At 43.0% G+C, this 23,733-nt stretch overlaps 1 protein-coding gene across 1 annotated transcript in view; it reads left to right on the forward strand.

Annotated features, from left to right (window-relative positions):
• The window catches only part of DCTN2 (dynactin subunit 2), a 767,074-nt gene that overhangs the window by 534,385 nt on the left and 208,956 nt on the right, over positions 1-23,733 (forward strand). Inside the window, 1 exon segment of the mRNA XM_044083609.1 lies at positions 22,847-22,924. Coding sequence (XP_043939544.1) covers positions 22,847-22,924 — 78 coding nt within the window.

The raw sequence follows: 23,733 nt of genomic DNA on the forward strand, positions 1-23,733 counted from the left end.
TGATCAGTCATTCTGTGGTTAAGGAGAGGCAAATTTTAACCAAAAGATGAAAGGTTAATATTAACTGCCCAGGATACTGGACTTGCATACGCATTGGTTTACAGAGTCCATTGAACATGTGGAGAAACGGATAAATGCAGGTTCTGTAAAACAGAACTGGAAACAGTTGCACATCTTGTTGCTGGATGTGATACACTAATGGCAGGAGGCCCTCTATGCTGAAAGGCATAATAATGTGACAAGGCTGCTGCATTGGGGATTGTGCAAACATTCCTGTAATGAAGTAGCTGGTAAGCAATGGAAACATGAGCCAGAAAGCATTATAGAGAGTAATGAACTTTATATCACATGGGATCACCCTTTACCAACATTTCAAAAAATAGATGCATGAAAACAAGATATATTAGTCCATGAAAAGAAGTCAAAAAGTAGCATCGATCAATGAAATTGCTACATCCAGTGACTATAGTGTCTAGCATTGATCAATGAAATTGCTACACCCAGTGACTATAGTGTCTTACGTACAGAGTGACACAAAGTAGAAAAATACCAGGATTTGCAGGCAGAAATTAGGGCACTATGGAAGAAGGATACCCAGACAGTTCCAATAGTAGTAGGAGCAATGAGTCTCTAAAAATGAATTTCCAGTCTTATTAGATATGCTATTGATACATGTAACTCTGTATGAATTGCAGAAGGAGTCGGTTCTGAGCACTTTTGGCTAACATCAAAGACTGAAACAATACTAATGTCATGAACTTTAATTATACTTTGACTTGGGAATGGTGTCTGTTCCCATCATGGTATTAGAAACTCAAAAGACTTGGAGAAATTAAACCAAACCAAAGTGAGTAAAAGCCAGTGTCATTCCTATTACCTGATTTTTGGCCTTGACTGCTTTAGTTCCCCTTGCTCAGTCCATACCTTCATGGGAAGCCTGTCAGGCTGAAGCCTTTCAGAACCCCGTTAACCTATCCATTCAGCAAGCCACACGTGGACCTTCAGACCCTTCGCTTAACCATATAGTTTCCTCAATTCCAGTGATGGGCAAAGATGCAGCTTACCTGATAGGCTTGTCCATATCCTTCTGTCTGCCCATAAGCCTAGTAATGGGCAAAAACTGTCAAAGTAAATGGGTGTGTGACATCTCCATGCTGGACCAGTAATCAAGGAGAGGGACGTTCACTTGGAATACAAATGGATACACTCATTTCCAGATGCAGACCTCTCTGCATCAAGCACAGATGTTCTTCATTCCACATTGCTGCAGTCCTAACCATTGGGGTAGTCCGCTGTCCAGTCGGCCCGAATACCAAAGTATATGGCTGACGTCGGTCAAGGCGCATTAGACTGATGTCAGGACGTCAGGGTACTAATGCGCATGACCGACGTCATATCCTCAGTCTTTTTTGCCGCATGGTCCGATGCAGAAGCAGTTTTGCGAGTGCAGGTTGGCGTTCTGAAAATTTCCGAAGTCGGGGTTTCAGACCGAATCAAAGTTGGCTAAGTACCCGTTGGGAACATTTTGGTTTTTTCTTGCCTCAGTATTTAACCGGATGTCAGAAAAAGTGAATAACTGTATTTCTTGTGGGAAGCAGATACCGCATAGGGATTACCATACTTTGTGTATACCTTGTTTAGGGCCTGAGCACGACGTTGTTGGTTGCCGCTCTTGTGCTAGATTTAACAAACGCACTATTAAGAGAAGGTTAGACTGTGCCAGGTTAGTGTTTGGGAAGCGTTGTAATTATAAAATGCCGTCGGATGCTCCGACGTCCGCTTCGTCCAAAAAGCGCAAGGACAAAACAGCAAAGCCTAGGGTTGATGAACCGGCAGTCCCGGACGTTGGTTCTTTAGAAGGCTCAGTGGAGCCAGAGGTTTTGCCAGGAGTTTCTTTGGAGTCTCAGGCAGAGACTTTACTGTTACAGGATGTGCCTTCTCAGGACATAGGCCAGGCTGAGGGGGCTTCTCAGGTAACTGTTCTTCCCTCTCTTCCCAAGGTAGTTAGAGCCTCTCCTTCTGTTTCCAAAACTTCTTTGAGAGGTAGGCCAAGTTCAGCTTCAGTGGGGGCTTCTCCTAGCACTTCAGGTTCTGTGCCTAAGAAACATATGCTTAAAATGGCAGAAGATTTAATTACTATGATTAGAGGCTCTATGCCCCCTCCTGATAAGAGGCCTAGGGTGGAACCTGAGTTTGGGAGTTTTGAACAGTGTTCAGAGGCTTCTGAGTCTTCTGCGGAAGACTTGCAGGAGTATCCTCCCTATTCTGATTCTGATGTGGATGATTCCACTCCTACAGCTTCTCCTCCGGAGGATTTCTCATTTTCAGAGACTCTGCATTCCATGAGGGAGCACTTTAAATGGGAAGGCCAAGATTACTCTGATTCCAGGAAAAGGCTTAGGGAATTCTTATTTTTACCCCAGCATAGGCCCTTAGCTATACCTCCTGTGTTGAATGTGGTGGAAGATGTTTTTGCAGAGGCTTCCCTGAACCCTGATTCTTTGCCTCCTGCCCCTGTTAAACCTGATAGGTACTATAGGGTGCCCGAAGCTCATAAGTATCTGTTTAAGAGTCCTAGGGCAGACGCGGAAACTGTTTGTCAGGGGCCTAAGGGTGTTAAGGCCCCTGTTGTTAAAAAATCCTGTTCCCACTGATAAAGAGGCAAGGGCTTTGGATAGGTGGGGAAAGAAAGTGTATACTTCTTCCACTTTAGCCATGAGAGCATTGAATTGTCAGTTTCACATGCTAAAATATCAAAATTATCTCCTTTCACAATTGAAATCTAAGGTGGATGCTTTGGCGGAAGGTATAGAGTGTAAAGAGTTGCTGGATTTAGTTCATGTGTCTGAACAAGTGGGTAAGCATTCTTTGCAATGTGGTTTTGATGCTGTGCAGGCCTCCTCGAGGGTGGCTGCCACTAGTTCTGTTCTTCGCAGGCATGCCTGGTTGAGGGATCAGAATTTAGCAGAGCATGTTAAGACTAGGATTTTGGATGCTCCTTTACAGTCTGATGTGTTATTTGGTTCACCTGTGGAAGCAGTCTTAAAGAAAATGGAGGACAAAGCTAAGTCTATGCAAACTGTTAAAGATTTTTTGCAGGTGCAGCCACCAAGTTTAGTAGAAATTGGCCTACTAAGGGATGGACATATCCTGCTTATGATTCCCAGTCTAGGGGTAGGTCTAGACGTGGTAGGGGCAGAGCTCAAGGTTCTTTTAGGCCTAGAACAGGGGGTTCTCCTGCTCAGACTTCTGGTGAGGGCAGGGGTCAGTCCTTTCGTAAACAGACCCAATGACCTGCCTTTTCAGCTGCCAGTAGATTCTCGCCTGGCAGCTCCTTTGGGAGGAAGACTGTCTCTTTTCAAAGAAAATTGGGATTTAATCACTCAAGACAGATGGGTGTTGGATATCATTCACCACGGTTACAGGTTTTATTTCCATACATTGCCCCTTTCAAAGGCATGCCAGACGTTCCTCCACAAAGGAAAGAGGCTCACAAGCATATTTCTCTGTTACTCCAAATAGGGGCCATTCAGCCAGTCCCTGTACCAGAAAGGGGCCTAGGATTTTATTCTCGCCTGTTCCTAGTACCAAAGAAGGGGAGCACGTGGAGACCAATTTTGGATTTATCTATCCTCAACACTTATCTGGACATTCCCAAGTTCAAGATGTTGACGTTACAACAGCTTTTACCTCTGCTGGGCAAAGATCATTGGATGGTAACTTTAGATCTCAAGGAAGCTTACCTTCATGTGCCCATAAGACTAAGTTGCAGGAAGTATCTGCGTTTTCGAGCTGGAAATTCTCATTATCAGTTCTCTGCATTGCCCTTTGGCTTATCTACTGCGCCCAGAGTATTCACAAAGGTTCTGGCCCCAGTGATAGCTTACTTCAGGCTAAAAGGAATTCAAATCTATCCTTACTTGGACGACTGCCTGATTCTGGCTTAAGAAAAGGAAAACCTTCTACAGCATCTGGAATATGTCATAGCAGTGCTAAGATGCCTGGGGTATTCTGTGAACGAAATAAAGTCCAGTCTAGTACCCTCTCAAGACATGTGCTTTCTGGGTGTGAGACTGAATACAGCAGCCCAGATGGCCTTTTTAACCCCGGACAAACAAAAGAATCTTTCCAGTTACTTCCATCAACTATCTCTTCAGTCCGGGCTGACTGCAAGGACAGTCCTTCAAGCCTTAGGGTTCATGGCATCTTGTATTCTGGTGCTTCCCAATGCCAAACTGCATATGAGGAAGCTACAATGGTATCTCAAAATGTATGGACACAGCACTGCCAGGATTTGGACACTGTCATTCAAATAATACCTTGCATTCAAAAGGAATTCTTGTGGTGGGCTCAGGAATGTCACCTAAACAAGGGACTCTCTGTGACCCGGCCAGAGGCGAGTCAAATTCTAACGACAGATGCCTCAGACATTGCTTGGGAGCTCATCTAAATGGAAAGTGGATACAAGACAAGTGGCCTGCCAGACTACAGCATCTACATATCAACATGAAGGAGATGTTAGCAGTCCAGTTTGCATTAATGGCTTTCAAGAAGTTACTTCTTCCAGGGCAGGTGTTGATTCTAACAGACAACACAACTGTCATGTGGTACATCAACAAACAAGGGGAACACATTCTTACCCATTGTGCAGGCAAGCAATGATTTTATGGGAGACTGCTTAGGCTTGCAACTAACTCTTCAGGCAAGGTTTCTGCCGAGCACAGAACTCCTTATCAGATGTGTTAAGCAGACAAATCATGGATCCCCACGAGTGGAAACTGGATCTTCATGTATTTCGAAAGTTGACAGTGTCCTGGGGAACTCCAGACATAGATCTGTTCGCTTCTCCACTAAACCACCAGCTGCCAAAGTTTTGCACAAAGAGGTTTCATCACACAGCTTGGAAAGTGGATGCTCTTTCTTTCAGTTGGAAAAATCTTCATGTGTATGCCTTTCCACCTCTGCCTCTTCTTCCAAAGGTGCTTCTAAAGGTCAGACAAGACAAGCCAAGGATGATTTTAATAGCTCCAGATTGGCCTCGGCAGCACTGGTACCCATTACTGAGGGGTCTGGTAAAGAAGCCTCCATGGCCTTTACCCTTGATTCCACATCTGTTGTCTCAGAAGGACGGTCGACTGCTCAATGTCAAGCTTCACTCTCTTCATCTAACAGCCTGGCATATTCTGTTTTGAAAGACAGCAGGTCTCAACTTCCTCAACAAGTTTTAAATGTGATTATGGAAGCCAGAAGACCTAGTACAAGGAAAGTGTATAGAGAAAAATGGAAGAGATTTTTATTTTGGACTGCAGCAAAGAATTTGGAGATTTCAGAGCCTAATTTGAGTGTGGCTCTTCAATATCTTACTGAGTTATTGGACAAAGGTTTGTCTTTCTCTTCCATTAAGATTCATGCTGCAGCAATTTCAGCTCACTATGATTGTGACCCACCATTGTTTTCACATCCTTTGTTCAAGCAATTTCTTAGAGGGGCAAAGAATTTAAGACCCCACGTGAGCTCCTACTCCTGCTTGGGATCTCAATTTTGTGTTGGAGAAACTTACTCTACAACCTTTTGAGCCTGCAGCTACTGCTGAACTAAAATACTTGTCATGGAAGACTGCTTTTTTGTTGGCCATTACTTCTGCAAGAAGGGTTTCTGAGTTACAGGCCCTTATGGCGGTTGAGCCTTTTTTGATTTTTCATAAGGATAGGGTATCATTACGTACTAATCCTTCCTTTATGCCTAAGGTGGTTTCTAGTGTGGCTTTAAACCAAACTATTCATTTGCCTACTTTCTATGCAGATCCCCAAAATAAGGGGGAAAAGATTTTGCACACTTTAGATGTACATAGGCAGTTGCGTTATTATTTAAGCAGGACTAAGGATTTCAGGCAGTCTCAGCAATTGTTTGTTTCTTTTGCTTTGAGTTCTCAGGGCAAGCCTGTGTCTAAGCAAACTATTTCTAAGTGGATTGGGTTTTGCATTTCATTTTGTTACTCCCATCATGGCAAGGAGATTCCAGCTGGGATTAGGCCTCATTCCACTAGGGCTACTGCCACTTCAACAGCATTTCTAAGGGGTGGCAACTAAGGATATTTTGGAGGCAGCTACTTGGAGTTCAGTGCATACTTTCTCTAAGCATTACCACCTTCCTCTCTACTCTAAATCTAGGGCTGGTTTTGCCACAGCTATTTTGCAAGGCATGTTGACAGCTCCTGCTTCCTTATGATTTGCCAGCCTCCCTTACCTCTGCTTTGGGATTCTACCCAATGGTTAGGACTGCAGCAATGTGGAATGAAGAACATAGTACAGTTTTGTACCTACCATAAATGTAGATGTTCGAGGATCCACATTGCTGCAGTCCATTCCCTCCCTCCTTCCCCTCTGTGTTTAGGGGTGGTGGTGTGGGCTAATATTCTTGTACATTTGTATATATTGTATATATGTTTGATGCAGGGCTTTTTGGTGTTTTGGTTTGGGCCTTGTCTTTTTAGGGTCTTCTGACATCTGGGGCAAGAAAAGACTGAGGATATGACGTCGGTCATGCGCATTAGTACCCTGACGTCCTGACATCAGTCTAATGCGCCTTGACCGACGTCAGCCATATACTTTGGTATTCGGGCCGACTGGACAGCGGACTACCCCAATGGTTAGGACTGCAGCAATGTGGATCCTCGAACATCTACATTTATGGTAGGTACAAAACTGTACTTTTCCCTTAAGAGCACCCAGGGAACACACTAGGACTAGGAGCTGGTTCCTCTGTATGTCTGTCCAAAGCCCCATTAAGATTTCCCACTGGCACAGCTTAGAGTTGAGTCCTTAGCTGGGGTTCGTCCTCCCACACCCTCTCTGTGAAACCAGTGCTTTGTGTCCCTGCTCCAAGCAGATGACACACACACTCATTGAGATTTGATTTGCATACACACACACACCTGAGAAAGGCTGGCTACCCAATTATACTAAGTGAAATTAATATTAATACAAATAGTAATGCTGACCAAACAGCAAGGCTTTCAGAAGTGGCCAAAGTTATCACCAAATCTGTGCAAATGCTCAAAACATAACTATTTTTCTAAATGGACTGGCCACAATGAGAAGTTTAAATATATTTAATAATAAATAATAAAAGAACATGAAAATACTAAACATCTCTTTACAGTAAATGCCAGAGTTTCAGTCACAGGGAATACTAAAAATAACACTGATGGAAAGTTTCACACAGTTATAGAAAAATAGTATTTAGCTAATCTCTGTCTATTCTTGATTGACTAAAAGAAGTGCTCTTCCTACTTACTCAGTAGAGCAAAGTAAGATGAATGGGTGGTCCTTGTTGTCAGATCCAAGACAGAATACAGAATGCTGCTGAGACTTCAGTCTCCTGTAATTTTAAAACATTATTTCTGTACAGAATGACATCAGACACATCTGGTTATCTAACTGTTTTCTGCACTGTCCCCCATCACTAGAAGCTACCAGGGTTTAGCACCTGTGTGCTACAATACACACAGATAGAGCATTGCTCAGATGTGGTGTAGTTGCTGGAAGTCATAAAACCATTTCACTCTTCCTACAGGAGCTACCAGCTATTCTCTGCAATAGACCTTGTGTCTCTGGCTCCATTCAAAACTGCGGGATAACATCTTTATGGTTTAACCCATAAAGTAATTTAATTTCAAGTATATTTTGCAAAGTCAGGTGGATTAAAATTAACCTCTTCACTTTCAGTATATGCTGTTAAAATGTATACATTTAAACAGTTACAGTAATGCATGTACATCTCGTTTCCTTCCAGCAGGGCACACTGTTGATACATTTTAACGCAAGCAAACCTCACAAATACATTTTCAGCACAAGCATCTGTACAGATCAGTTTGATATTCAAATGACATCTAATTATTTACAGAATTCCAGCTAGCTGTGATGGCATGTGTTACACTGCCCTATTTCTTCTGGCATGGCTAGCAGCACCTCCTATTGTCACAAGGTTTTTTTTTAAATTTTATTTTGTTTTTTGAGAAAGGATTAGATCCATTTTAGCTCCACTCTATGCATACTTGGTTATCTGGCATAACTCTCTGATGTGGGCCTGAGATATTCCTCAATAAAGGTCTGCATCAACAATTTAAAATTTCCATCACAGGTTTCAGAAGTCATCTCTGACTTAAGTTTTTTAAAACATTTCTGAGAGGTGCGTTTCTTGTCATACCCTATGCATGTCTTAGACCATTTCCCAATGGGACTTGCATTTTATTTTGGAATAACTCGAGTTTCCTCCCTTCAAATCAGTTTGTAGGGTGGAACTAAACTTCTTATCATGGTAAAATTGTCATTTTGTTGACAGTCCAGCAAAAAGAATGTCAAAATCTCAGGCCTTGTTTGCAAAACCACCTCATCTGGTCTTCAGCAACTATAGATTAGGCAAGGAAGTGGGTTTGTTTGGAGAAGTAAAAGTAGCTACAAAAGATAATCTTAACCAGTCTTTGAATCTTCAGTATGACCCCCACACAAATTATACCAGCAAAGGAGCATACTTGCTGCACTTTACAGATGTGCATAGGCAGCTTTTTTTTATGTAGACAGCAGAAAAGATTTTAGGAAAGAATCTCAATTCATATCTTTTGTTTCTAGCAAAATAGGAAAATATCAAAAAAGTACTTTGTCCACATGGGTAGCTGAGTGTTAAAAAAACTTGACAGTTATCAGTATACTCATTTTGTAAGAGCCACATCATAAGCCTTTTTAAACAAAATGCTTCTTGGATACTGTTTGTTTTGCTGCACTTTGGGCTCCTGTAAATAGTTTCAGAAGGCTAAACAAGCTGGGTGCAATCTGTTATTCTAGGACTTCTTTCAAGATCACAGTTGTTCAGGGAAGCATTTCCTGATGCTGACAGGAGAGTCTGCTGAGGACACTCTTCAGTGTGTGAGGAGAAAATCGGATCATGTCAGATTCAAAGGTTATGTACTTAACATAATGCTACATCTGCAATGTTGTGGTTCATCCTCCTCCTATTCCAAACCATCTTCCTCCAATCTAACAGAAGAGGGTTTATATTTTGTGTTGTGTAGGTGTGTATAAGTTTCATAGCGTCTGCTTTAAGCAGCCTATTTCAGATATTTAAAGTGAAGGCAGTGCTAAAGACATTATGGATAAAGGGAATGAGTTGTTGCCTGAGAAAGCTTGGATCAGTGCTGAGAAGACTGAAAGCTGGAACTTTTATCCTAGTGATGAGGAAGATGAAACCCAGATGTGTATTTGTGTTAAGCACATAACTTTGTGAATATTGCTTGCATTTTTACAGAGAAGCTCTTTTAATAAACACTTTGTATCGCTGTAAACAAATCTTAATACATACAATAAATGTACAAAAGCCACAACACACTCAGATTTATTAGCTTCAACCCAATGCACTGTACTAATTCTTCTGTACAGTGTTTCCTTGTTGAATGGGTTCAGTCTAAACCCACCCCCCCAGAAGAAACCAAGTATTGCTTCTGACAATCATTTTTTCTGCACCTTCTCGATGATTCAGAATTCCTATCAGTACACTGTTAAAAAGCATATCTTCTTTTTCTTTTTAAACGATACTTTAAATGTTTTCCATAAGTTGCCATTTATTTCATTTTTGGCAAAGTTTTTTCCTCACTCTGTAGACTAATCCTACCTTCCTTACCAAAAGTCATTAATATGCTAATTTTTGTCACTGTCGAGGCCAAGTTTTCTTTGGTTAGTAATAAATACCACCTTGGCTTTTTCTGGAAAATAGGCTATGCCAATGGAATTAACTTGGTTTGTAAAAGTTAAGTGAATAAATGATACCTAGTATTGAACCTAGCACACTGTCATGTGGGATAGACATCAGGGAGGAGAAGAGACAGGAAAAAGTGCTACATAGGTTCCTTTGCCTGAGGTTTTGACAGGTGCAGTGCTTTACGACTACAAAACCCCACTAAGACCCAACACCAGTAATGCAAACCCAATTTGAAAGAATAGATGTAGTGGAACTGTAATAGTACCTCATGATGATTCTGATAACAGTACTGGTCCTAACAAAAAGATTGCCAGGGAGTTCGCCAGATACTTAGTAGCTGTTGTGGACCTACTTCTCTAAAAATCAAATAAGCCATCAGTCACTATCTGTAGATAAGCAGATTGTTTAAATTAGAAAACTTAATATTAAAAGCTGCAAACAAGTGATAGATCAGAAATAAAAAAAAAACTGGGAATGTGTTAGTTTTCATTGAGTTTTCTCTCTCTCTGAACTTTTGTAATGAGTAGCAACTGCGGAGGGTTGTTAAGTATAGTAAAGGGAAGATTCCTCTCTGTAATATAATGGTATTTGTGTCTAATGCAAGAGAAGCTGGAAGCTGTAGTACCCATAGAGAAAATGCATGGTATAAAGGCACAAGTGGTTCAAACCCGGACTTGTAGCAGGAGTGCAAGAGTCAGTGTGTCTCATAGTGAGGACATGGTGATAGGTCTCACTCCATCTATCGAAAATAAATTCCTCATCACTTGGCCAGGGACTTTACAAATTAATTGAAAAATAAAACTAGTAGATTATAAACTGTCCCAAGCCAGCAAACAGAAGCAAGTTTAAATTTATTAGGGTGATATCTTCAAACACTGCTATGTTTATAGAAGTCTGTTTCTTGTAACTAGTATAGTCTGCAAACCAAAGGTAAAAATAGACATTTTGTTCATCAGAAATTTTTTTCTTTTGTTTGTTTTTTTAAGCAGTAGCAGATATGCGTTTTCCTATATTCCTGGACATATTAAACGTGATCACTCATGGTGCTTTACTGAACTAGTCAAAGTTTGCACTGGAAGAGAATGCTATCTTTAGTGGTATTAGCAACGTTTCATAGTGATCCGAGTAGTCTCAGTGTATTTACAGGGAGACTGACACTTGTATACAATGATGGCTGATTTGCAATTTCTGTGTATTGGTTTTAAAGGCTGAAACTCTAGTGTCTTGGGAATCTTTTCTTTCTTCGAGGTACTTAGTATGTGCAAGCAGTGCTTTTGTACTGTTTTGTATTTTCATTTTTCCCCTTTTTGGAAGTTGCACCGCCTCATGATTGTATTTATTAGTGTGCAGCACAGAGAAGTCCTATTTCAGTCATGGAGCTGCCCAAGCCAGATGGCACTGTTCACTTCTGCAGTGACTTGACCATTTTGCTCTGTTTTTCATGAGCTTGAATGTAACAGTGAGCTAATGTTGTCTGCCTCTTACAGAAAGACCAAGAAAAAAATGCCTTTTTCTGTGCTGAACTATCCTTTCTAATGTACTTTTTCCTGTTTATGTTGCATGGAGCCCCTGCAGTATTTCACTGATTGGTGGACACGCTGTTATGGCCGCACAACATATGTAGCAACACACTTGGATGACATTGTCGTCTGCAGCTAGGATAGATCATCACATTTGCTTAAAATTACTGGTGATGCTGGGCTGTCTTAAGGAGGACAGGCATATAGCAAATCAGCCATGTGTGCAGTTCTAGAGAGGCCTGGTATTTGAAGTTGATTTTGGGTATAGAACTGGTAAAGTCACAGGTGGAACAGTTGGACGATAGTTTTTGGATCTGCGGCTTAAAAGGCTAAAGCACTGACTACATCCAAATGGCCTGGGTTCAGATATTGACCTGAGTGCTGGAAAAGCCATCCTAGGAGAGATGGGACTAAGCACCAAACGTCAGCTCTGCTTTTTTGAAGGTGGGAGAGTAGACTTTCTGTTACACTACACTGCCATGCCAAGTTCTAGAGTGATGCAAGAGGTAAGCATGCAGCATTCAGGTCTGGGACTTGTGCATGTTTCTTCTAGGCTGTGATAATTCAGTAGCCTTCTGTGGGAGTGTATTAAAAATGCACACAGTCTTACTGAACAGAGAAGTCAGAGCAGGCCCTTGTGTATGGAGAGGCACATGTCATTTACTAGAGCAGAAAAATCCTTTTGGCTGTCTGGATGAATGTCTTATGACTGATTGCCGCTGTAGAAGCAATAGAGAATGTAAAGAATAAAAACAAAGTTGGAAGGCATCTAGATCTGGTCTTTGTCAATGACCAGGATCCAGGCGTAAGCCTTTTTGGGTTGGGCCAAATATTATTGGTGATTTTTGCCACTCCTTACCACTCTGGTAGCCCTTTTCAAAGGCCTGACAAAGGCACAAAGCGCTAAACATACACATGGACTGTGACGCTGGAAAAGGCATTCTGTATCTTAAAAATGAGTCATTGTGTACACCTAATTTTTGTTACATGTAGTTCAGAGGGAGTTTGTTTTATAGATGTTGCCTCAAATGAAGGTTTTGTAGGCCATGATGTCCCACATTGCTGGGGGCAAAGAACATCCTTTGAAGTATACTGACAAGAATTTGTCTGATATAGAACTACAGAACAGAGGGGATGTTTGTCCATCAGTGGCTAGGCCTTGGTTGCTGTCTGATTTTCTGCTGGTGGTTCTTCCACCTTTTCAGTAACTACAGTCCCCTGCAGTGGCTCACGCAGCATTGAGATGAGAAGTTAAGATTCTTTTATTGATTCTTGGGTTTGCTGTTTGCATGTATTGCTTTCCAGCTCTTTACTGACTGTAGACCCTTGTATTGGCTCATCCAGCATTTAAATAAGAGCATGCGAGTCATCTACTGTTATTTGACCTTGCCACTGGCATGCATTTTAGTCCATCATGCTGGGTCAGTCCAGGTTGGTGCAGGTACCCTGGCTTGTTTCCCTGCCCCGGCATTTTTCATCTTAGTCATAGTGTTCTGAGCTGCAGTGAGGGGAGGGCTGTAATGTAACACTGGGGTGTGTTGAGGTGGTATATCAAGCCGTATTGCAACCTTTTTGCCTGGAGTTTGAGATTTAGGAATGTGTTACTAAGTCTGCTACTCAGAAGACCATTCATTGTGGCAGTCTGTGCAGATGTTTGCAAAACTGAATAACTATTTAAAAAATGATGGAACAAAAAGGAGCCATAGAGGCTTTCTTGTGTCCGGAAAGGAACAGTAAGATGTTGAAGGCCCTGAGAAGATTTCTCAGTTCCTCAGAATCTGGGAGCAGATGCAACTTGATTCTTGTATTCTGCTTGAGAATCTGTTACTTATAACAAAAGATATACTGAAAGTTATCTGTGAAAAGGATTAATCAAATTATGGGGAAGCTAAAACAGAATGAACAAGTAAACTGTTGGAAAAAGTCATTATTAAGAGAATCTGTTCATTATTAGGAGAATCTCTCTCCTGTCTATCTGATGAATCTGGGCATCTTGAGGCAATGTAGAAATTGTCTCATGTACACAGACAACCCCCTCCTCCTACCACCCAACACTACAACCTGTGAGAGATGCACTTATCTAGCCAAACTGGAGGTAAAGTTCTCTCCAACCAAGACTGAACTTGACAGTCATGAGGAGAAGGTAAACATTTGCACCACACCACACTCATCACATAGTCTCACTAAATCTACACCACCAAAATCCACACATAGTAACACAAAAGCATTCCCGGAGCAGAAACGCAAGCAATCTCCATCCCCCAACAAAACCCAAATGACACATAGCCCACAGACCCAGTGTGCCACTCAACCACAGCCAATAAGGCAAAACAACGTACCCAACACACTAGTCATAGGTGACTCTATAGGCAGACATACTGATGTCCCACTCACCAGGCTTAACAAGGAGAAGGTTACTGTCAGCTGCCTGTCGGGTGCCAGGATCCACCACATAACCCACGCACTCAGGTCACTCCACAACAAGTACAATTATGACTCTGTCATTGTCCATGTTGGTGTGAATGACCTGAGACATACCTCCCTTGACTACATGAAAAGAGACATGGAAGAGCTCTCTGATCTTGAAGCCCAAGCAGGTATGATCCCAGCCCTGAGTAGCATTCTGCCATTGCCCAGAATGATACCGCAGTACAAGGACAAAATGATTGACTTCAACAATTGGCTAAGCTTCTGGTGTCATTCTAAGGGGATTCATTATCTGTCTGCTTGGGATGACATGGTCGACAGACCACAATGCTTTGCCACAGATGGCCTGCACCTGTCGCCCCTGGGATTCCGGATACTGGCTAAGGCTCTTGCTGCCCCTATAGTGCCTTTTTTAGGCAAGGTTCAAATAACAGATTCACAAACATAACAGGAACAGGCAAGCAAAAACTGAGGGTAATGCTACTCAGTGCTAGAAGTCTAAATCTCAAAATGCACTCACTCGAGGCACTCCTTAAAATGGTGGACATCGATAGCTGTGCAGTGACTGAGACCTGGTTCAGGGCTCCAGAGAGCACCCCTGCATTGCCAGCCTATAACTCATAGCACACTTTTCGGCCATGTAACCTGGACTGTGTCCATATTTATTAAGGATATCCACACCTCCAGGCTAGCTGCTCAGCATAATGCATCCGAGGTTATCCAAGTGCAACTAACTCTGGGCAAAACTGCTATCCAAATTGTAGCTTGCCACAGATCCCCCACCATGCCCTAGGATTCCCACTCCTCTTTTCTTGATGTACTGGAAAATATTAGGGTTCAACCAAACACCCTAATAAACCATTAACTGGGAAAACTACTCGTGTACCACCAACTCCTTAGATCAACGCTTTCTGGAATTCATAAACTCCAGTGCTCTGGATCAACTTATCCACACCCGCACCAGGGGCAACAGTATCCTAGACCTAGTCATTACCCACATGAGTGACCGGTGTTCCACACCTAAAGTCAACTCCTCGTTGGTCCAATCCGACCATAAGCTAATCACCCTTGATATCCACATCCCGCCCCCACCCCACATTAAGGAAACCACAGTAAAAAATTTCTCCAAAGCCAACTTTATGCTTCTTAAGACAGAAGTGGTGAACTTCATAACACCCATGCAGATGGACAATACAGTTACAAATGCTGAATCATACACAAATGCACTCTATAAGCACTTACACGAGTGCATGGATCGTGCTATCCCAAACAGAACCAAGACGCTGTCCTCCAAAAACAGGAAGCCAATCTGGTGTTCCCCTGCCATAAACAAACTGTACAACAGAAGGAAGAATCTGTTGCAAAAGAGAGTAAAATCCCATGAGTGGAGGAGCTCCTTGGTCAGCCTCAGTAAGAAGCTGAGATCCCTTATAAGATCCTCCAAAGCTAGCTACGAAAACGAAATCGCCACTAATTCCAAGGACAACCACAAAGCATTCTATAGCTATGTCAAGAATCTCGATGGCAACACCCAGATCTGCTCTGAGTTACAGCACAAAGGCAAGAAAATTACGGAGCCAACTGATGTTGCCAACATTCTGGCAGATAGGTTCAGTGCTAACTTTACCCCCCTCTCACCCCCTAAAGGGCCCATATCTATACAGGAAGAATGCAGAGTCCCTGTAATCACAACTACGCAGGTAAAAGCTGCACTCTAAAACCAAAAACACAGCATCCAAGGGACTGGACAACATCCCAGGCTGCGTTTTACATGAACTTCAGAACAAACCAGCTCCCCACTTAAGCACCATGTTCAATAATAGCCTTGCATCAGGCTTTGTGCCCACTGAATGGCGCACAGCAGCAGATGTTCATCGTGCATACAGCTGCAGTCATAACAGATGGGTTCTCCTGCCGTCAGGCGGGTCCTCGGTCGGCCGAATTCCAAAGTCTAGGTCCGGCGTCGGTTGTCGTCGCTTCTTCCCTGACGTCAGTGCGACAGGGGTATAAAGGAACCAGACGACGCCATTTTCTTCAGTCTTTTTTGCCGCGCGGTGCCTGAAGCAGAAGCAGTTCGCAAGTGCCGGTTGGCCAGCTCCTGAGATTACAAAAAATTTGGAACAAAGTCTTCTTAAAAGCTAAGTACCCCGTTGGGGAAACTTTTTCTTGCCTCAGACCGATGTCAGACAAAGTTAATAATTGTATTTCTTGTGGGAAGCAAATACCGCATAAGGATTTCCATTCCCTCTGTATACCTTGTTTAGGCCCAGACCACGACGTCTCGGTCTGTCGTTTTTGTGCTACATTCAACAAACACACTATTAAGCGTCGGGCGGAGTTCGCCCAGCATTATTTTGGGAAAGCATTTAACTATACTATGTCGTCGGATACTCCGACTCCGGTTTTGTCTAAAAAACGCAAAGACAAGGAACAACACTCGAGGTCCGCGGCCTCTACTGACACCACGCCTAAGCTGACTACACGTGGTCCGGTTCTCAGCGAGGCACCTACGCAGCCCCTGATTACCGACGACACATCTTTGGCGGTGTCTCCTGTACCCGAGGTCGCAGGCTCCTCGGCCCACACCCTGACTACAGATACCGAAGCCACGCTTGGCATTGAAACACAGAATGTGGACAGGTCCACCTCCACTCAAGGTGTCTTCAGACCTTCCTCTTCTTTCTCCATCAAGGCTTTCACCAAGTCTAAAGCTACCATGCACCCTAAGAGACCAGCTACACAGGGCCCATCTCCAGGCCCCATGCCTAAGAAACAGATGCTTAAAATGGCTGAGGATTTAATTACTCTAATCAGAGGTTCTCAGCCACCTCCGGACAAAAGACCCAGAGTGGAGGAAGATTCCCCCTCCTCTGATCAAGGCTCCATTATTTCAGAGCACTCTGATTATCAGGAACAGTCTTACTCTCCTTTTGAGGACTCTGATGCAGAGGAATCTATTCCCTCTGTATCCCCCCCCTGAGGATTACTCATTTGGTGAAATTCTGCATACCTTAAGGGAACACTTCCACTGGGAAGGCCAGGATTATTCAGATTCCAAGAAAAGGCTCAGGGAATTTCTTTTGTTAGCCCAGCACAGGCCTCTGGCTATACCTCCTGTCCTGGCCATCCTAGATGATGTTTACTCGGAGGCCTGCCTTAACCCGGATTCTCTCCCTCCAGCTCCAGTTAAGCCTGACAGGTACTACAGGGTTCCTGACTCACACCAATTTCTATATAAAAGCCATGCTGCTGACCTAGAAACCATCTCACAGGGGCCCAAGGGAGTTAAGGCCTCCATTGCCAAAAATCCATTGCCTTCCGAGAGAGATTCCAGATCCTTAGAAAGGTGGGGAAGAAAGGTATATACCTCGGCTACCTTATCCATGAGGGCCTTAAACTGTCAGTTTCATATGCTAAAATGCCAACAGTTTCTGTTATCTCAATTGAAAAGTAAAATGTCACAACCTGAACAACCAGACATGAAGGAGTTGCAGGATTTGATGCATAGTGCAGAACAAGTGGGTAAACATACCTTACAATGTGGTTTTGATGCTCTAGAGGCCTCATGTAGAGCTGCTGTTACAGGCTCAGTCATACGTAGGCATGCTTGGCTCAAGGAACAAGCCTTGCCTGATCATGTCAAAGCTAAATTACTAGACATCCCTCTTCAAAAGGATGTACTATTTGGGCAAATGCTGAGGAAGTATTACGGAAAATGGAGGAAAAGGCTAAATCAATGCAAACTGTGAAAGAATTTCTGCAGGTTCAACCCCCACGTTTTAGTAGAAATTGGCCTTCCAAAAACTGGTCCTTTCCTGCCACAGACAGACCCCAAAGAGGCAGATACAGGTGCCCGAGGGGCAGAGGACAAACACAAGGCTCGTACAGAGGCAGACAATGGCAAGCTCCTACACAAAGAGGTGGTGAGGACAACACGCAATCTTTCAGAAAGCAAAACCAATGACTTTCCCCTTTGCATGCCAACCAGGTCTCAAATGGCAGCACCCTTAGGAGGAAAGCTGGCACTATTCTCAAAAAATTGGCATATTGTCACAAAGGACAAATGGATCCTGAACATAATAAACAGAGGCTACAAATTCCATTTTCATACCCTTCCAAAATGAAAGGCATGCCAAACCTGCCACACAATCAAAGGGCAGAGGCACAAAAGCAAATTTCAGATCTTATAAACATGAAAGCTATTCAAGAGGTACCTACACACGAACAAGGCCAAGGTTTTTATTCCAGGCTATTTCTGGTGCCAAGGAAGGGCAAAGATTGGAGACCTATTTTGGATCTTTCCATCCTAAACACATTCCTACTCGTACCAAAATTCAAGATGCTCACTCTACAGCAACTTCTTCCCATGCTGGGCAAGGAGTCTTGGCTGGTAACATTGGACCTCAAGGAGGCATACCTGCATGTCACAATCAGACAAAATTGCAGAAGATACCTCAGATTTCTTGCAGGTTCAATACATTATCAATTATCTGCATTGCCCTTTGGTTTATCTACTGCGCCCAGAGTATTCACGAAATGCCTGGCATCAGTAATTGCCTACTGCAGACTTCAAGGGATACAAATATACCCTTATTTGGACGACTGCCTGATCCAAGCGGACAGCAAGCACATTCTTCTGAAACATCTGGCTTATGTAATAATGTTATTAAACTCTCTAGGATACACAGTCAACAAAGAGAAATCAAGACTAATACCCCTTCGGAAAATAATTTTCCTGGGTGCCAATTTGGACACAAACACCCAGATGGCCTACCTCACGCCAGAGAAGCAGGGGCAACTAATTCAGTATTTCAGAACACTAGCAAATTGCACCAGGCTGACTGCAAGGAAAATCCTGCAGGCTCTGGGATTCATGGCATCTTGCATCTTACTAATCCCATGTGCAAAGCTGCATATGAGAAAACTACAATGGTACCTAAAAAACATATGGTCTCAACACAGCCACAGTTTGGAAACAATAATACCACTAATTCCATGTCTGCAAAAGGAATTTCTGTGGTGGGCTCAAGCATGCCAAACAAACACAGGTCTTCCATTCAGCAAGCCTCAAGCAAATCAAGTCATCACAACAGACGCCACGGACTACGCCTGGGGGGTGCACATGACAGACCGGTGCATTCAGGGCAAATGGACCCAAAAAGAAAAGCACCTTCACATCAATCTAAAAGAAATGCTAGCAGTGAAAAATGCTATTACAGCCTTCAAGGACCTTCTACAACCAGGTCAGCTATTGATAAGAACAGACAACACCACAGTTATGTGGTACATAAACAAGCAGGGAGGAACACATTCTTATCCCCTATGCAGACTGGCCATGTCACTTTGGAACATGGCCATGGACTTACAAATGGAGCTACAAGCACAGTACTTGCCAGGCAAGGAAAACACGCTGGCAGACAACCTAAGCAGGAATATGACAGATCCACACGAATGGAAGTTGCATCCAAAAGTTTTTACAGAAATAATCCAAGCATGGGGAAGGCCAGACATAGATCTCTTTGCCTCCCACAAAAATCATCAATCGACAAAATTCTGCTCAAGGATCTTCCATTCAAAGGCCTGGAGAGTGGACGCTCTCTCTTTCAGTTGGACATCAATGACAGTTTATGCCTGCCCACCACTTCCTCTGCTGCCCAAAGTCCTATTGAAGACCAGAGCAGACAGACCAAAGATGATCCTCATTGCTCCGGACTGGCCAAGGCAACACTGGTACCCACTATTAAGGAGCCTGACGCATTCCCCACCATGGACCCTGCCTCTAATGCCTCTTCTTCTGACTCAGCACAGCTTCAAAACTCTTCACAGTCAGCTGAAGACACTCAATCTAGCCGCATGGAAGATTCCTTAGCATCACAGCAGGCCCTGCTCTCCAAGGAGGTGCAGGATGTCATTTTGGAGGCCAGAAGGCCATCAACTAGAAAAGCTTACTCTGCAAAATGGAAACGTTTTTGTGTTTGGAATGAGAAAAAGGGCCACTGCCCTGGAAAACTGAATTTACCTCAAATACTACAATATTTGGCCGAACTGCTAAGCAGTGGACTTTCGTTCTCTTCCATCAAAATCCATGCCTCAGCCATTTCTGCAGAATACAACACTGATCCACCTTTATTCTCTCACCCTCTATTAAGACAGTTCCTCAGAGGGGCTAAGAATTTAAGACCTCCAAGAAAACAACCAATACCTGCTTGGGATCTTAATTTCATTCTGGAAAAACTGACTTTGCCCCCTTTTGAACCAGCTGCCTCATCAGATTTACAATATTTGTCCTGGAAAACAGCTTTCCTTCTGGCTATCACTTCAGCTCGTAGAGTTTCAGAACTACAGGCTCTTATGGCTGTCCAGCCTTTCATCATCTTCCATCAGGACAGAGTTTCATTACGTACCAACCCGTCCTTTATGCTTAAAGTGGTATCCAGGGTAGCTTTAAATCAGGCCATACATTTACCTACTTTTATCCTAATCCTCAAAACAAAGGAGAGATTACTGCATTCCTTGGACATCCACAGACAACTGCGTTATTATTTGGACAGAACAAAGCCTTTCAGAAAATCAGAACAGCTTTTGTGGCCTATGGTAGGAGCTCAAGGAAAGTCAATATCCAAACAGACAATCTCAAAATGGATAGCCCACTGCATACACTTTTGCTATTCCTTTCATGGCAAAACTGTACCTACAGGCATTAGAACTCATTCCACCAGGGCCTCAGCCACCTCTGCAGCCTTCCTCAGAGGAGTTCCTACCAAGGATATTTTAGAAGCAGCCACTTGGAGTTCTCTGCATACCTTCTCTAAGCACTACAACCTACCATTATACTTCAAGTCTAGAGCAGGCTTTGCCACTGCAGTCTTTCAGGACATTTTGGCTCCTCCTAGCTCCACCTAGTGCCTACCACCCCTTCCTTAGCTTTGGGATTCTACCCATCTGTTATGACTGCAGCTGTATGCACGATGAACATAGTACAGTTTTGTACCTACCATAAATGTAGATGTTCGAGTGCTAATACAGCTGCAGTCCAGGTTTCCCTCCCACCTTCCCCTCTAGGGGTATTCTTTTATGGTGTATTTGCTTGCAACTACTGTTTTTTGATTATATTGCATTGCATTATTACATTATTTTATGTATTGCCTTCCTTCTGGGGGGCATCTGACATCTGGGGCAAGAAAGACTGAAGAAAATGGTGTTGGCTGGTTCCTTTATACCCCTGTCGCACTGACGTCAGGGAAGAAGCGACGACAACTGACGCCGGACCTAGACTTTGGAATTCGGCCGACCGAGGACCCGCCTGATGGCAGGAGAACCCATCTGTTATGACTGCAGCTGTATTAGCACTCGAACATCTACATTTATGGTAGGTACAAAACTGTACTTTATCCCACTCCACAAAGGGGAGCCACCACTGATCCCGGGAACTATCGACCTATTAGCCTGACGAGCCTGGTCTGCAAGGCGGGTTCCACCCAATTCGGGTTTGTGAAAGGCAGATCATGCCTCCTGAACCTGATCGACTTCTTTGAGGTAGTCACCAAAGCCATAGATGCGGGTAAGGTGGTTCACACAGCCTATCTTGACCTCGCCAAAGCTTTCGACACCATCCCCCATTCTGGAATTATAGATAAACTCACTAAACTAGGTATAAATCCCTATGTCACAAGATGGGTTGCCAACTGGCTCACTGACAGAACCCACACTGTAAAAGTTGCAGACTCCAAATCTGACCTCAAAGCAGTAGCAAGTGGAGTACCACAGGGTTCTGTCCTGGGACCTCTCCTGTTTGGTATCTACTTCTCTGAAGTACAGGCTAACACAGAAGGCCTCTGGCTAACGAAGTTCGCAGATGACTGCAAACTAGGAGCCATAGTCAAGTCCCCAAATGATGTGGACATCCTGCAGAAGAGCCTCGCTGAGACAGATGCCTGGTGTCAGAGCCATGGTCTCAAGCTCACTGCCAAAAAGTACAGTGCCATCCCCTTTGATAAAAACTCTGTACCCATAAACTACCACATAGACAGCAATCTACTTAACACCAAATGCGTGATAAGAGACCTTGGGACCCAGGTGGACAGTAGTCTCTCCTTCGATAGTCACATCGCCACAATAGTCAGGAAGTCCTTCTACGTTGCACACCTCATCATAAAAGGGTTTTCATCCAGGAAAAAAGAGGTCATTGTTCCCCTGTACTCGACACTCATTAGACCCATTATAGAGTACAACGCCCCTTTTGGAATGTACCTCACAAGACATCTGCAGCAGCTGGAAAGGCCACAGAAGTACCTCACAAAGAAGATTACTGGCCTCAAACAAATGCCCTACACTGACCGCCTCAAAAAACTCCAGCTTTACTCCATAGCATATTGCCTACTCTGAGGTGATCTCTGCCTAACATATAAAGCTATGTCAAACCCAGAGCTGTTGGACATGCTACACCTAAAGAAATCCCAATCCCTCTGAGCTACACACTCTAGGGACCTAAACCTTGTCACCACAATAAACAGGACATGCTGGAGGGATAGATTCCTGTTCCAGAGACTTCTCATACTCCGGAACAGGCTACCCATCTATGTCAAGCAAAGTTCTTCATTAGCACTCTTCAAGAAAAATCTTGATGAGTGGATGGGAAATAGGAAATACACCGTGGGGATCGCTTCTGTGTCTCTGCTCGACAGTGGCACAGGAAAATAACTTTCTTGGGTGGCGTAAGCCAGGGAACCTTGTTGGCTAGGCTTACGTAGGTCCCTAGGCTGATAGCTTAGTACCTACCTATGAACCTCTGAATGAAGTCTTATTTTTGTTTTATATTTTACTCTGAGTGAAAAGAACTAGTGGAAAAAGACTGGAGCTAAATTCATAATAACGTAACGTTTGCTGAAAGACTGTGTGTGAATGTATTATTTCTCAGGTATTGACAGGTAATACCCAAGGGCAAGATAATTACTTAATTACTATATACACGCAGTATAGGTAGCTGCATGGCTATCTAAATTTGGATGTATGTATGTATGTATGGATTTTTATGCATCACTTTCATATATCCATAAATATTTTATAGACTCATACATATGTCATTGTTTTAGGATTATTAAAGGTGTAGAATTTTACTTTCTTGACCTTTCCACAAACTCTTACAGGAAACTGTTGAGATGCTTCAGACCAAAGTGAGTACCCTGGATGCAGCTACATTGGATCAAGTAGAGGCAAGACTACAGGTAATGTGCTGTTTGCTACAGTCAAGTTTGTACTAAATTTTAAATGATGATGTGATTATAAAATCTTCCATACACTTTTTAATGTCTGAAACTTGCAAAGTCTGTGTTTGCAGAATCCTACACGGTCTTTAATTAAAGGTTTTATGTAAAAATGCATAGAAGTTAATTTAGCATTATTGTTCTTCAGCTTGACTGCTGAAGACCAGGTTTCAACAAGGAAGAGTTGAGTTGTCAAGCAGATTTTTTTTCTAGGGAAGGAGGGACTAACTCATCACATTACTATAAAGGGAGAGTTACAGAATTCTTCATCATTCTTTAGCGAATCATAGAGTCCTGATACTAAAAATACTAATGCAGCACTATTCAAAGACTAAAAAATCAGAAAAGGTGAAAAACAGAAGTGCAGAAATATTGACAATGTGACAGCTAAAAATCTTGTTTATGTAGGTACCAAGCATATTTGCCTTTTCCCCATACCCTGTTTTTTATTTGTTTGTATTTGGTGACTGGGGTGGAGCACTGATCCTACTGGACCATCTTCAGGCTCAGTGCAAGAATACATAAAATTTCCAATCCGATCAAATGTAATGCATAGGAATTACAGTGTAATGTTATCATTGTCAGAATATACATATGTAAGCACTTACTAGTCATAGTATTGCTTAATAACTCCTGTTCCAGATTTGCATATCATTAGACATTAGTGCAGAGTGGTCTCATGTTTATTCATTTACATTTCATTACTGGGAAAGTCCAACCGGGTAGGAGGTCATTTTCTGCAGAGGCCCCGGGAGAAAAGCTCTATTAAC

This window comes from Protopterus annectens, chromosome 9.part0, assembly GCF_019279795.1.
Source record: "Protopterus annectens isolate FY-2018-M chromosome 9.part0, PAN1.0, whole genome shotgun sequence".
NCBI classification, from domain to species: domain Eukaryota; kingdom Metazoa; phylum Chordata; order Ceratodontiformes; family Protopteridae; genus Protopterus; species Protopterus annectens.